A 15,266-nucleotide genomic window follows, 5' to 3' on the forward strand; every position below is an offset into this window, starting at 1 on the left:
CCTTTTTTTTTTTTTTTTTTTTTTTTGATGAATGAAGAACTACTAAAAAGACCTAAACCTCCACACTTTGCAATAGCATCACCTTCTACTTGAAAGATCTACTTGTATTACGACTCTATCGAAATATGTATATATCTTTAACGAAGTGATCTGATTCAATTACAAATTACAACTGTGAAAATTCAATTAATGATTTTTATGGGTTAATATATTAAATTAAGGGTCTAAATGGGTAACACATGTTTTGTAAAAAAATTTGAGCAATTTTTAAGAAAATTTTGAGCAATTTTTAAGAAAATTTTGAAGAAAAAAAATATTACAGCATTTGTAAACTTGAGGAATTTTTAGATATTAGTTTTTTTATCTTATTTTGTTTTTGTTTTAGAACTAAATTATTATTGAAATTATAAAAACTAATTTCAATAGTAAAAGTTGTTAATAAAATATTTGTAAACCAGATAAATATAACAAATATTTCTATCAATAATACAACATCAAAAATTATTTCTTAAGAGTATCTATCTTTTTAATAATTTAGTAATTTTAAGAACTCTTAGACCATCGTTATAGGGAGAACACCCTTGGTGTTCTAAGCCCAAAAAAATTAGAAAAATAATGAATAGTGGCTTAGAACACTTTTTTTAGTTCTTGATATAGAACTGATTTAAGCCCAGTTCTTATTCGACGTGGCTTCACGTGATTGGACGAGATTTTTTGGAAAAAAAGAAAATATTTCATTTATATAAGTATGCAATTTAAATAAGTATGCAATTTAAATGTTAATTTATAAGTTTTTATAATTGTAATATGTTTAAGAATATTATATTAATTTATAAGTATATAATTGCTTTTATATAAGTATGCAATTTAAATGTTAATTTATAAGTTTTTATAATTGTAATATGTTTAAGAATATTATATTAATTTATAAGTATATAATTGATTTTATATAAGTATGCAATTTAAATGTTAATTTATAAGTTTTTATAATTGTAATATGTTTAAGAATATTATATTATTAAATCTTATGATCTTAAACATGTTCTCCCAATAACTAACTTTTTGACAAAAGATCTAAACTAATGATCTTACATTATTTTCATAATATTTTTACTCTAAGAACACTCAAAACTGTTACCCTATAATGATCAAAACTGTTACCCTATAATGATGCCCTTAGATAACTTTAAGGTTAATTTATTAATTTAAGAACATCTTCTCAAACGATGTCGATCCCACCTGTTCTCATCTTCTCACTTTCATACCACACGGACAGCGTCTTCCGGAGTTCGAATTCGATCCGTGTGGGTATTCCAGTATCCGAGGGAGCTGGGTTTACACAATACATGTAACTCCGGAAGACGCATTCAGCTTCGCAAGCTTCGAAGCCTATCGTTGTGACTTCAAGGAAAAATGTGAATTCAACCAGGTCGTGAAAAAGGTTCTAGATTGCTTCGGACTCTCTCAGTTCATAGTCACTGTGCATTCAAGCTTGAGCTCCAACCAGGTCGATCTAGAGATTGAAGGGCGTACGTGCAAGTTTAAGGATGTTCAGCCTGTCTGGGGATTTATCGAGTACAACGAGTAACTGATTAACTTACTGTCTCGATGGATCGGTAATTAATTTTAAGATCATATATACTAAAAAAAAGCAAATAAATAATTTAATAGAGTAATAAGGGTTATTGACATCCATTGTTATTGGAAAAATATATATTAAATATTGGATCACTTTCTCTTATCAATTACAATGATTGTATTGTCACTGATCCAATCGACAAACAATAAAGGATAATTTATTTGCGTCTTAAATTTTAACGCTCATGTGTCTTAAACAATAAACGAACACATAAAACAAATGGAAATTGCAATGTCAAATCGAGCTTAATGATTTGCTCATCAAAATTAAAAGATATACACTAACATATGAACGCTGAACTTGAAACATGTCTAATGTTATTTATCATCAAAATCTAAGCCCAATTGATACATCAACTAAACTAAAGAATGAAGGTGAAACAAACATCATCATCAGCTAATAAGTATATATAAGTCGTTTCTTTTCGGCTTATGAAAAATATTACTAGATTATTAATAAAAGGGTTCGCGTTTGCTATATTCATTTATATATATATATATATATATCATTTCATATATGAATGTGTTAATAACTTAATACAAACATATATAGCATACGACATCAATTTCTACATATAAGATATTAATTTGAGGTTTGGCCCTCTAATTTGTAAAGAGTAAAGACTTAAATAAAACTAAGCAATATCAATTTTTATTACGTTTTGTAAAGCAAATTTATCAATTTCTACATATAAATTATCATACACACATATATCTATATGTGTTCGTTCATGTGTGTGAAATTTTTTATTCTTCATCTCCCGAGTCCTGAGCATTAAAGTGTGCCTACCAACTATGCACCAGAGAGTACTTTCCGTCTTTCTCAACTTCGTTTATAAACCCTGCTAAAGTTTCTTGCTTCTTATAGAAGAGCATTTAACCACCAAATCAATTCGTGTGGATACAAAGTATTACTTAATCATATTCTATATCAGTTACATTTTTGGATGGAGAAAACATTCATTGTATATAATGGTTATAGGCATAAAATGCCTGTGAAACATATTATTAGAAAGCACAATGGACCATATGCATATATATATATATATATATATATATATATTTGTGGTAAACGAACCAAGTAATTTACTTAACCCACATTTGTACGAATTCAGTCTTTTTTTTTCTTTCTGAAAAGATATTGAAAAAGAGTTAATGCATCTCGACGCAAAAGATAGTCAAGATGCCGGTAGCTGGCACAATAACATATTTCAAATATTGCTAATTTTTTATTTAACTTGAACCTTTGATCTAAGAAGGAACTATAAATAATAATCATCCACTAACTTACCCTTTAGACACTGAAATCAAAGGATATGTATGACATACAATAATTAAAATAATGTCAGTCCAAAGTCATAAGAAACTCCAAAGCATACACACACTTGAATTTGCTTTTTAAAGTTACAGGAGAAGACAAAAAAAAAAAAAAAAAAATAGATAAAAAGAGAAGAAGTGATAAAATAAAATTTAACGAAATCTCGATTAGTGGACCTTAATAACTCTCCCAATTAGCCCAATGACAATTTTTAGTTTTATCTGTTACCAGCACAACCAACCAGGCCCAACAAAATATTAAGGCGGTTGGTTACGTAACACAACATAACAGTAGTCCACCACATCAACAAGACGCGTTAGTGTAATAGTCTTCTCGATTCTTCTAGAAGCTTCGTCTTTTATAATCGTTGAAGATTCTGGCTAGGTCGGTGGATTTGATTTGAATCTGGGTAGGGTAGGTTACGTGCTTTTCTATCGGGATTGATTTTGTTGCATTAGAGATGATGAAGTTAGAGAAATCAAAGTCCAGCAAGGAAGACGATGATGCTTTGAACAAATATCGTAGAGATCGTGATCGCGGTACGGAGCGGAAGAAGGAGAACAACATTTCGGAGAAGAGACGGTCTGAGAGAGTTAGGAGAAGTGATTCAGATGAGAGGATACGGAGTCGGAGTCGGAGACGGAGAGAGAGGAGGATTAGCGATTCTGAAGAAGAAGAAGAAGAAGAAGAAGAGGAGAGGGATAAGAAACGCATAGTGAAGGACAAGGAAAGAGGACACCGTGAACGTGAGAGAGATAAGGGCAAAGATCGGAAAAGGGACAGAGAGAGGAGAGACAGGGAGGGTAGGAAGAAACATGAAAAGGAGAGGTCACGAGAGGGTTGTAATGAAGATAGAGATGATGTGATGTCAAGCTTGACATGAAAAGCTCAAGAACTAGCAGGCATGGTGATGAAAATGGTGAGATCAAAACCCGGAAAGAAGAAGAAGAAAAAGATGTAGAGGATGAGCAGAAGTAGTTGATGATGATGAGACTATACCTGAAAACGGTGGAGATGAAACGGTGGAGAGACTATACCTGAAAATGGTGGAGATGCCAAGATGGTAGACTCTGAGAATGAGAATGGAGGTGGCATAGCTGCAGATGATGATGATGATGATGATGTTGATCCTTTAGATGCTTTTATGAATACTATGATATTACCTGAGGTTGAGAAGCTTAGCAATATTATTACTTCTCCCACAGCACTGCAGAACGATGATATTTTGGATTCTAGAATGAATGACAAGGAAAGTGGTGACCGGGCAAACAAAGGTTTTAATAAGGTCCTTGGTAGGATAATTCAAGGTGACGATTCTGATTCTGATTATGATTATTCAGAACCAAATGATTCAAGTTTAGAAGAAGACGATGAGGAGTTCATGAAGAGAGTTAAGAAGACTAAAGCAGAGAAATTGTCTCTTGTTGACCACTCCAAAATAGATTATGAACCTTTCCAGAAGAACTTCTATATCCAAGTCAAGGATATCTCAAGGATGACACAGGATGTAGTTAATGCTTATACAAGGGAATTGGAGCTAAAAGTACATGGGAAAGGTGTACCAAGACCCATCAAATCTTGGTACCAGACTGGACTAACCAGTAAAATCTTGGATACTTTGAAGAAACTTAACTATGAAAAGCCAATGCCTATCCAAGCACAAGCACTACCAATCATCATGAGCGGACGAGACTGCATTAGGGTTGCAAAAACCGGTTCAGGTAAAACCCTTGGCTTTGTTCTGCCAATGTTGAGGCATATCAAAGATCAGTTTCCCGTTGAAGCTGGTGATGGGCCGATTGGGTTTGTAATGGCACCAACTAGAGAACTTGTTCAGCAGATTCACAGCGATATCAAAAAGTTTGCCAAGGCATTGGGTATAAGATGTGTGGCTGTGTATGGAGGATCAGGAGTTGCCCAGCAAATCAATGATCTTAAGCGAGGTACCGAGATTGTTGTTTGTACTCCTGGCAGAATGATCGATATTCTTTGCACAAGCAGTGGGAAAATCACCAATCTGCGAACGGTCACATTTTTGGTAATGGATGAAGCTGACCGTATGTTCGACATGTGTTTTGACCCTCAAATAACTTGTATTGTACAAAATATTCGACCTGGCCGTCAAACTGTGCTCTTCTCTGCCACTTTTCCACGCTAGGTTGAAACTTTGGCACGTAAAGTCTTGAACAATCCTGTGGAAATACAGGTCGGTAGGCGGAGTGTTGTGAATAAAGATATAACTCAGTTAGTTGAAATCAGACCGGAGAGTGAGAGGTTCACAAGACTTTCTGAACTTCTTCTGGAATGGTATGAGAAAGGAAAAGTTCTGGTCTTTGTTCGTTCACAGGACAAATGTGATGCTTTGTATAATGAGATGACCAACTATGATTATCCCCGTCTATCTCTTCACGGGGTATGGACCAAAGGCATCGTGAATCAGCTATATCTGGATTTAAGAACAATTTCCGCAATTTGTTGATTGCCACAAGTGTTGCAGCCAGGGGTCTAGATGTGAAAGAGCTTGCTTTGGTTGTAAACTTTGATCCGCCGAACCACTATGAAGAATACGTGCATCCTGTTGGCAGGACAGGCAGGGCAGGGCGGAAAGGATGTGCTGTAACATTTATCTCTGAGGATGATGCAAATTATGCACCAGATTTAGTAAAGGCCTTGGAACTATCTGAGCAGCCAGTACCATATGCTGTGAAAGCACTAGCCGATGGGTTCATGGCGAAGGTTAAACAGGGTATTGAGCAAGCTCATGGAACTGGCTATGGTGGCAGTGGCTTTAGATTCAACAAAGAGGAGGAGGAAGTCAGCAAAGCAGCAACGAAAGCACGAGCAAAGATTGCACAAGCAGAGTATGGCTATGAGGAAGAGAAGTCTGACTCAGAAGATGAAAATGATGTAGTAAGAAAGGCTGGTAGTGATATCTCACAGCAACAAGCTATGCTTTCTCAGATGGCCGCCATTGTTGCTGCTGCTGCTGAAGCTACTGTGACTGCTAACCAATTGATGCCTAACGATGGAGGGCTTGTTACTGTGGCAGGTGTCCCTCCTAGTGATGGAGCAGGCCGCGTTGCAGCCATGGCTGCTGCCGCTAACCTGCAACACAACCTTGCAAGGATTCAAGCAGATGCGATGCCTGAACATTATGAAGCAGAATTGGAAATCAATGATTTCCCACAAAATGCTCGGTGGAGAGTCACCCACAGAGAAACGCTTGGTCGAATATCAGCGTGGAGCGGAGCCGCCATTACCGTTAGAGGTCAGCATTATGAGCTAGGAAGTATGCCGGGACCTAAGCAACGCAAGCTTTATCTGTTCGTTGAAGGGCCTACTGAAAATTCTGTCAAAACAGCAAAAGCTGAACTCAAGCGTGTTCTTGAAGACGTAACTAATCAAGCCTTCTCCCTTCCTGGAGGAACACAAGCCAGAAGATACTCTGTCCTATAAAACCATGAGGTTTGTGATTCTTGGATACTCTCAGAAAACAAGTATAACAACAGTTGCAGAGTCTTATTATAGACTTGACTTGGTGTAACAACAAACATCAATTAGATTGGTGGTGGTTTTCTTTCATTACCGTCGTTCTCTCTTTCTTGTATATAATATTTTGTTAATCAAACAAAATGAAATTCTGAATCAAACATCTAATAGAGAAAGCTGCCAACTTATAAAAAAATGAAGTTACCGTTAATTATTTAACACTGATATTGAACCATTACAGTCAGTCCTAGGTTATTATCCTTGAGACCCGCTTAGTGGAAATATAATCCCGATATAAATGGGGTAAAATTCAACGGCTGAACGTACTAAATTCACAACACAAACAAAAAAAATTGTAAGAAACTTTTGTACAAGAGTAATGAATAATGATGAGATCAAAGGAAACGACGTAAGGAGAATAATGTGACGTAAATGGTAGTAAAAATGAGTGGGTCAAGTCGTCTTATTAACAAATTAGATCCGTAGTAAAAATAAACAAATTACTGAATAAGATTCTTTATGCATCACAGTATGCAATCACTGTGCATACCATCATTAAGATGACACTTGTCATCAATCATCATCCTTGAGCCAAAAAAAAATTATGGCATTGAAGATTTTTCCTACGTTTCTCTATAAATGAGACTTGAGAATGCTATCAATCTTCACTTGTATTGTGTCGCTCTTGGTTTTTCTCTCTCGATCGGTATCTCCTAATTAAACCTTAATTTATTTCTTCTTTCATAGATAATCTACTGATAGCAATCGTAGGTATGTGAGTTAACTCTTATTGATTCTTTCTTATTATTATTTCTACTAATACTTATATACACTTTTGTTCTTGGACGTTTTCAAGGAAAACCAAAATATCGAAGATGGCATCAAGCAGTAAGAAAATCGCTGCTGGAGGACTTGTTTCTACAGTAAAACCTCTATAAATTAATACTCTATAAATTAATAAATACTATAAATTAATAAATTTTGCTAGTCCCAAATCGGGACAGTATAAAAAATAACAAAATTTGATAAGATAATAAGATAATAATTTTTTTGAAATCACCATGTAAAATATGGTCCCAATAATATCATAAATTAATAATCATGTAAATATATATATATATATATATAGATGCTGATATAGTAAAGTATGTTTCTCTTAAATCCCATATCTATAAAACAATTGTTATATTGTATCTTCAAACTATAATGATATAAAATATTCTATAACATTTCATAAAACAGCTAAAACTTTTTAAAGTTTTTAATTTCTAAATATGCATCATTTACATTTTGATAGTTTGATAGATTATTAAAATACGATAATTGATATTCTTATTTATAAATTTGAAAATTTATCTCATGTGTATAAGTGAATTTGTCTATAATATTTGTAATTCATTGTCAATAATATTTTTTAATTATTTCAAATTCAATTCCAATACCATAAAATTTACAACATCCAAAATTCTAATATTATTTTGCAAAAATTGTCTAATTTTTTAAAAAATCAAAAAATTAAAAATATACCTATAAATTAATAATTATTAATTTACACTATAAAATAATAATTATTAATTTATAGATAAATTAATATCACTATAAATTAAGAAAATATCTTGGTCCCAACATTATTACTTTATAGAGGTTTTACTGTATATGTTTTTTCACTTTGACAGACGTCCGGGTGCTGTTTTCTTATGACCTTATCGTCCTGAGTAAGGTATAATGTATCGGATCCATCATCGCTTAATATATAGCGTAACAGCTTCCATTTAAAAAAAAAATTCCTCTTCTCATTGTTTGTATTATTTTTCGGCAAGGCTAAGGAGTTAAAAGACAATGGATGTACGTCGTTGAAGGTGGGCGTGACGTCGTCCGAAGAGCAGTTTACGGCGTTCCATGAAGCCGGAGTGGACCACGTATTCTTGGACCCCATAACGATGGAAAAACTCATCCCTTTTATTAACAACATGTTCCGATACAAACAGTATCCCACATCTGAAAATTAGAAAATAAGTTTATAATATATAAATCAATACTAATTCTAATTCTAATTAGAATTAGTATGAGATATTTTGGGAAGAGCCCAATAAAAAATCCGTACGGGCTGGATTATCTGAGTCCAAAGCAGACAATATCATACTAATAAGAGAGTTGGCTTGGCCGCTTCAGCCTTTCACTTCTTGTTTGTGTGATATGGCTAACACAACCATATCATCAACAATTAAAAGATAGAATTTTGTTTTATTAACTACAATAAATTACAGTTTGCATGTGTGTAAGTATGATTTATTATCCAGTATTATACTGTCTGTGTGTGATAAATCCCTTTCACTTCTTTTTCATCTGAGAGGAGAGCACTCTGACTCTCATCTGTGAGAGTGAGTGTAGCGAGAGAAAAAAAACACTGGGAAAAAAAGGAAGGACTTTTGAGCTTTTGTCTGACTATGAAAATCTTAAGTTCAATGGCTCATCAAAACCCAGGAGGCCTTTTCGGATTCTCTCCTCTCAAGTCTTCTTCTTTCTCGCTCTTTCATAGACCCTTTTCTCTCTACCCAATCTTCGCTTCCTCTTCTCCTCCTCCCAGCCGTCGTCGTCCTCCTCCTCCTCCGAGACGCAAGTGGACTAGTTTCGAGGAGCAGAACAGAAAAGGTAGGTCTCCGATGGAGAGAGATAAAGCTACTAGCTTTAATCCTCCTTCTTCTTCTGATTCTTTCGAGTTTAATAAGAGAAGAGCTGCGGGTTTGGATAAGATCGATAAGCCTAAGAAGAATCTCAAGAGGAACACTCGAACCCTTAACCCTACCAACACCATTGCATATGTTCAGGTTTCCAATTTCTATCCACTCCACTCCAATTTTTCAATTTTACCAATCTTAACACTGTAAAAGATGATGCTTAATTCTTCTGCATTGTTAGATTCTTGGGACGGGAATGGATACACAGGATACATCGCCTTCTGTATTACTCTTCTTTGATAAGCAAAGATTCATCTTTAATGCTGGAGAGGTTACTTTTTAATCTGCAATTGCTTTAGTGTATAGGGTTTTTATTAGTGGCTCTAGTCTTAATTGGTTAATTGCAGGGGTTGCAACGTTTCTGTACAGAACATAAGATTAAGTTATCAAAGGTATCAATGACTATACTTGGTCTCTTTTCTTTGTGTGATGAGGCGAGTTTGAAATGTCATGATTTGCTCTACTCTTTTCAGGTAGATCATATATTTTTGTCTCGTGTGTGCTCAGAGACAGCAGGGGGGCTTCCAGGTTTGTTTTATTTTTTTATCCAGGCATCAGCTTTAGTGTGTTTGCTGCTACATCATTAGACAGTGATAAGTGTTTTTATTTTGAATGCGTGTTAGGTCTTCTACTGACTCTAGCTGGTATTGGTGAAGAAGGACTATCCGTGAGTGTTCTTCTCCTATGATCTCTTTGTATGTTTCCTGTTTGCTTTTCCTGAGTTTGTGCTTACCATTTTGACAACTAATATTCGAATGGAATTTGCTGAACTTTTTTACAATCTCTTTTGTTACTAAAGGTAAACGTATGGGGTCCTTCGGATCTCAAGTATTTGGTTGATGCTATGAGGTCATTTATCCCTCGTGCTGCGATGGTTCATACAAGAAGTTTTGGTCCATCGTTGAATACATCTGACTCCACGCCTCAGATTGGCTCAAGTAAACCACCCATGGATCATTATGTTCTTGTGGATGATGAAGTTGTGAAAATCTCCGCCATTCTATTAGAACCGAGTCGCTTAGAGGAATCCGGCAGCAAAACTGGTGAAACTTCAGTTATATATGTATGTGAATTACCTGAAATCAATGGAAAGTTTGACCCAAAGAAGGCTATGGCTCTTGGACTGAGAGCTGGTCCAAAATACAGTTATCTTCAGTCTGGACAATCAGTGAAGTCAGATTTTAAAGATATTACGGTATGTCTCAAAAAGTGCAATTATTTGGATTATCCATAACTCAGTATCAGTTTCTCTTCTAGCAGGCTAACACTGTTCAGTCTTGTTTATAGGTTCATCCGAGTGATGTGATGGGACCTTCAGTTCCTGGTCCTGTTGTTCTGCTTGTGGACTGTCCTACAGAGTCACATGCAGAGGAACTGCTTTCTAATCCCTCTATGAAGAGTTATTATTCATGTCCTGACAACTCAACAGATGGAGCTAAACTTGTTAATTGTATTATTCATCTAAGTCCAGCTTCTGTAACAAATAGTTCTGCTTACCAAATCTGGATGAAGAGATTCCAATCTGCCCAGCACATTCTTGCTGGACATGAAAGGTGAGTCTTCTCAACCATGTTCTTTTTATGAAAAACTGTTGCATTCATTTGTCTTATATTTAGTTTTGGTGTTTGTCCAGGAAGAATATGGAGTTTCCAATTCTGAGAGCTAGTTCTAGAATAACAGCCAGACTTAACTATTTATGCCCACAGTTCTTTCCGGCTCCTGGAATTTGGTCTTCTCAACATGTTAATAGCTCGATCAATTCCACTTCGTTGAGCAAGGTTACAAATACTTTTGTGATATTTTCTTGTAGAGTTGAATCTGGCTGTGTTCATATAGTCAAGCTTTGTTCTTTTCTTCTCTTGTCAGTGCTTCGATTCAAAAATTGGAGAGAGCATTTCCGCTGAAAATCTCCTCAAGGTATTGAGTGTTGCTTCCGTGCATTGTTTCCTCCTTATGAAACTTGCTTCCTTTAGCTCTTAAGTCTCTCTCATTGTTATATTTTGGGCAGTTCACTTTACGTCCACATGGTAATCTTGGGGTAGACAGATCTTGTATCCCTAGTCGATTGACATCCTTACGAGTGATGGATGAGCTTCTTTCAGAAATTCCTGAGATCAGCAGTAAGACCGAAGAAATCAAGCGGTTATGGAATGGGCTACACAACAAGATGATGATCGAAGAGCCATGGCTGGGTGAAAGCACTGTTCCAAGCTGTCTTGAAAACATTAGACGAGATGACATGGAGATAGTTCTTTTGGGCACTGGTTCGTCCCAACCCTCAAAATACCGGAATGTCACGGCAATTTACATCGACCTATTCTCTAGTGGCAGTATGCTCTTGGATTGTGGAGAAGGTACCTTAGGCCAGCTTAAACGAAGATATGGTTTAGAAGGAGCTGATGAAGCAGTGAGAAACTTGAGATGTATATGGATCTCTCACATCCATGCTGATCACCATACGGGTCTTGCAAGAATCCTTGCTCGTAGACGTGAGCTTCTGAAAGGAGTAGCTCATGAGCCAGCAATTGTGGTTGGACCGAGACCGCTAAAGAATTTTCTCGACGCATATCAAAGACTTGAGGATTTAAATATGGAGTTTCTTGATTGCAGGAACACCACAACAACTTCTTGGGCTTCTCAAGAAGCCACCCGCCCTGAGAAAATTACCAGTAGTGGCAATGCAGAGCGTTCTTTGTTCAGTAAAGGAAGTCCAATGCAAAGTATATATAAAAGACCGAGTAGCCCACTGACTGACAATTCTTCAGCTTTACCATTCATGAAGAAACTAAAAAAGGTCCTAGGCGAAATGGGTTTGGAGGAGTTGATTAGCTTTCCTGTAGTGCATTGCCCCCAAGCCTTTGGGGTTGTTGTAAAAGCAGCAGAAAGAAAAAACATCACTGGAGATGAGATCCCGGGGTGGAAAATGGTTTACTCAGGAGACACAAGGCCTTGTCCTGAAATGGTTGAAGCTTCAAAAGGAGCAACAGTTCTTATTCATGAGGTTTGTGAGTTCTCCTATATAAGCAAAATTGTCTAAAACACCTACATCTTTCAAATTCTCATAATTTACCATCTTTTCTTATATAACAGGCAACGTTTGAGGATGCGTTGATAGAAGAAGCTGTAGCTAAAAATCATAGCACAACGAAAGAAGCAATCGACGTCGGATCTTCAGCAGGTGTATACCGAACCGTGCTGACTCATTTTAGCCAGAGATACCCGAAGATTCCGGTGATCGACGAGTCACATATGCACAATACATGCATTGCCTTTGATATGATGAGTATAAACATGGCGGATATACATGTGCTTCCAAAGATATTACCTTACTTCAAAACTCTCTTCAGAAACCAGGAGGCTGAAGAAGAAGAAGAAGAAGAAATAGAGACTGATGACGATAGCTTAAGTGACAAAGTCCCAAGCTTTTTCATCAATTAGTTTTTACTCTGTTTTGTCCCCTGTTTTGACTTTTGTTGTATTTGTCTTTAGAATTGAATATACCAATTTAATTGATTTTTCATGTGAGTGTGACGGAGAAAAATAAATAAAGTTTTCATGTGAATTTGTGGAAAAAAGAGAAATTTAAAAAAAAAAATTGGAAATTTGGGAATTAAGGAAAAGAACAGAGAAGAACAAAGAGCCATTCTTCTTTATTGACCACCTGCTTCCTTCCTTCTCTGTCACCTCTACGAACCGGTGAGTTCTTTTTTTCCTCAATTTCTCTGATCTCTCCGTTAATATTGATTTGATTCTGATGACCTAATGGTTATCTCGTATCAAGGTTTCTAATTTACCTCTGCGTTAATTGGTTTGTAGGGGGGAAATTGGGATCCCGATCGTGATCTTTTAGTGAGTTGGAGCTTAAAAGATCGGGTTTTTAAACTGATATGATAGTTTTGAGGATCGGGTTTCAATAAAGTTGTTGTCTTTTTGCGATTTTTGAACGGGCGAGGTCGAAGGGTTGTTTCGTTGTTGGTGTTGCGTTTTTGGGGAATTAGGGTTTTTGTTGTTGTTGTTGTTGTTGCCGAATTCGTCATGGATACGAGTAGGAGAGCTGTGGAATCGTATTGGAGGTCGCGGATGGTAGATGCGGTTACGTCTGATGAGGACAAAGTAGCGCCTGTGTATAAATTGGAAGAGATCTGTGACCTTCTTCGTTCTTCTCATGTCAGTATCGTCAAGGAGTTTTCTGAGTTCATTTTGAAACGTCTTGATAACAAAAGCCCCATCGTTAAGCAGAAGGTAAATTTCTATTTCAATTGTAAAATGTTGCATGTGAGGATTGGTTTAGTTTACTGGTTGATGTCTGTTTTTGAGAATGGATCAGAGTGAGAGAGCTCTTGTGTGTAAAGTTGAAATGAGCATATACTTCCTAGGGAAACGTAGAATTGATAAGTAACCGATCTAATTCTGGTTAAAATCTCTCTTGGAACTTGTTAATGCTGATTCTGGTTATTGTAATTTTGTGTACATAGGCTCTTAGGTTGATAAAATATGCTGTGGGAAAGTCTGGATCAGAGTTTAGACGAGAAATGCAAAGGAACTCGGTTGCAGTGCGTAATCTATTCCATTACAAGGGTCATCCAGATCCTTTAAAAGGTGATGCACTTAATAAGGCTGTACGGGAAACTGCTCATGAAACAATTTCTGCTATTTTTTCGGAGGAGAATGGTAGTAAGCCAGCTGCTCCTGAAAGCATCAACAGACGCATTGAAGGATTTGGGAATACTAACTTTCAGGTGCCCTCTAATGATAATAAATCGTTCCTGAGTGAGGTGGTGGGTATTGGAAGTGCCTCTATAAAGCAAGGAATCAGTAATTTTGCTCAAGGCCATTTGCCAAAGAAGAATGAGAATGGAAGCAGCAGCTACAGAGGTCCAAATCTCCATAGATCATTAACTATGGAAAATGAGAACTTCAGTAGATATGATCCGGTTAAGCTGGGGAGGGATGGTAACTCCGGTAAGAACACGGCTGGTGGATCTTGGGGCCACGGTTCCGGAGAGGCGAGTGAGAGTTCTGCTTCAGTACGTGTTGAGAGCAAAACTCGTGAGGAGAAGCTGCTGGAAACCATTGTTACATCCGGCGGTGTACGCCTCCAGCCAACTCGTGATGCACTTCATGTTTTCATTTTAGAGGCTGCAAAAATGGATGTTGTTGCTTTAAGCATTGCTCTTGAGGGGAAGCTCCAGTCTCCAATGTGGCAAGTATGTTGATGATAAACTCACCTCCTTGTGAAACTGTGTGATGTGAATGTACCTTTTTTCTTGATTTTATCATTTGTATGTCTTTTCCTGGCTTGTTTCTTCTTTAGCATAAAAAAATCTTCCCACTTATGTTCTTTAAACGAAACTGTGATTTTTGTTTGGCAGGTTCGGATGAAAGCTCTATGTGTCCTTGAAGCCATTTTGAGGAAGAAGGAAGATGATAATTTTTCAATTATACATACTTATTTTGGTGAAAACTTGGATGCCATTCAGCGATGCTCAGAGTCTCCGCAATCTTCCCTTCGCGAAAAGGCCAACAAGGTAAGATTCTGCTTGTCGTAAGTATTCACAAAACTCTACTTTTGGCATTATACTAATTTGATGGTTAACTCAAGATACTGGCGTTGTGTAGGTGCTGAGCGTTCTAAATGGTGCACAGCCAAGTGGGTTGATGAGCAGCTCAGATAATACTGTGAAGCGAGAGGCTGCTGTTGATTTACCTGACTTGATCGATACTGGCGATTCAGATTATACAACAGAAGATACTTTAAACCAGCCACATATTATAAATACTGGCAGTACAGTGACAACAGCAGCTCCGTTGATGGATGATGATTGGTTTGGGGATAGCACTGACACTGGACTGAGTAGCAGCGAGAAGAAAAATGATGATGACCCCTTTGCAGATGTATCATTTCATCCGAATGAAGAAAAAGAAAGTGCTGATGACCTGTTCTCTGGAATGACTGTCGGGGAAAAGTCCGCTGCTGCTGGTGGTAATCATGTGCCTGAGCTATTTGATATGTTTGGGTCGACTGCAAATCTTGAAGCAGAGCCAAAAGAATCAAAAAACATAAATGATTTGATGGCAAGTTT

General features: G+C 36.7%; 4 protein-coding genes across 4 annotated transcripts in view; all 4 read left to right on the forward strand.

The window, feature by feature from the left end:
- LOC104781141 (DEAD-box ATP-dependent RNA helicase 45-like) lies at positions 3,407–3,931 on the forward strand. The gene has a single exon (XM_010505739.1). The coding sequence runs from the start codon at positions 3,417–3,419 to the stop codon at positions 3,837–3,839; it is 423 nt and encodes a 140-aa protein (XP_010504041.1). The 5' UTR covers positions 3,407–3,416; the 3' UTR covers positions 3,840–3,931.
- On the forward strand, positions 4,011–6,584 carry LOC104781131 (DEAD-box ATP-dependent RNA helicase 45-like). Its single transcript, XM_010505727.2, is given in 2 exon segments — positions 4,011–5,364; positions 5,367–6,584. Coding segments are annotated over 2 exon segments (2,394 nt in total). The 5' UTR covers positions 4,011–4,016; the 3' UTR covers positions 6,413–6,584.
- On the forward strand, positions 8,764–12,745 carry LOC104781150 (zinc phosphodiesterase ELAC protein 2-like). The gene is made up of 11 exons (XM_010505751.2): positions 8,764–9,273; positions 9,365–9,454; positions 9,531–9,575; positions 9,657–9,711; positions 9,807–9,850; positions 9,983–10,378; positions 10,471–10,736; positions 10,817–10,961; positions 11,050–11,100; positions 11,192–12,184; positions 12,274–12,745. The coding sequence occupies exons 1-11, from the start codon at positions 8,893–8,895 to the stop codon at positions 12,619–12,621; spliced, it is 2,814 nt and encodes a 937-aa protein (XP_010504053.1). The 5' UTR covers positions 8,764–8,892; the 3' UTR covers positions 12,622–12,745.
- The window catches only part of LOC104781161 (VHS domain-containing protein At3g16270-like), a 7,243-nt gene continuing 4,723 nt past the window's right edge, over positions 12,747–15,266 (forward strand). The window contains exons 1-5 of the mRNA XM_010505763.2: positions 12,747–12,879; positions 13,000–13,425; positions 13,659–14,390; positions 14,556–14,711; positions 14,803–15,076. Of these exons, the coding sequence (XP_010504065.2) occupies positions 13,219–13,425; positions 13,659–14,390; positions 14,556–14,711; positions 14,803–15,076 (1,369 nt within the window). The 5' untranslated portion in view covers positions 12,747–12,879; positions 13,000–13,218. The remainder of the gene's footprint in view (positions 12,880–12,999; positions 13,426–13,658; positions 14,391–14,555; positions 14,712–14,802; positions 15,077–15,266) is intronic.

Source organism: Camelina sativa, chromosome 1 (genome assembly GCF_000633955.1).
Source record: "Camelina sativa cultivar DH55 chromosome 1, Cs, whole genome shotgun sequence".
Lineage (NCBI taxonomy): Eukaryota > Viridiplantae > Streptophyta > Magnoliopsida > Brassicales > Brassicaceae > Camelina > Camelina sativa.

Coding starts and splice junctions, on each gene's coding strand:
- LOC104781141 (XM_010505739.1), top strand. CDS start 3,417: ATGATGAAGTTAGAGAAATCAAAGTCCAGCAAGGAAGACGATGATGCT.
- LOC104781150 (XM_010505751.2), top strand. CDS start 8,893: ATGAAAATCTTAAGTTCAATGGCTCATCAAAACCCAGGAGGCCTTTTC. Junction 9,455..9,530: donor TCATCTTTAATGCTGGAGAG/GTTACTTTTTAA, acceptor GGTTAATTGCAG/GGGTTGCAACGTTTCTGTAC. Junction 9,712..9,806: donor GACAGCAGGGGGGCTTCCAG/GTTTGTTTTATT, acceptor AATGCGTGTTAG/GTCTTCTACTGACTCTAGCT.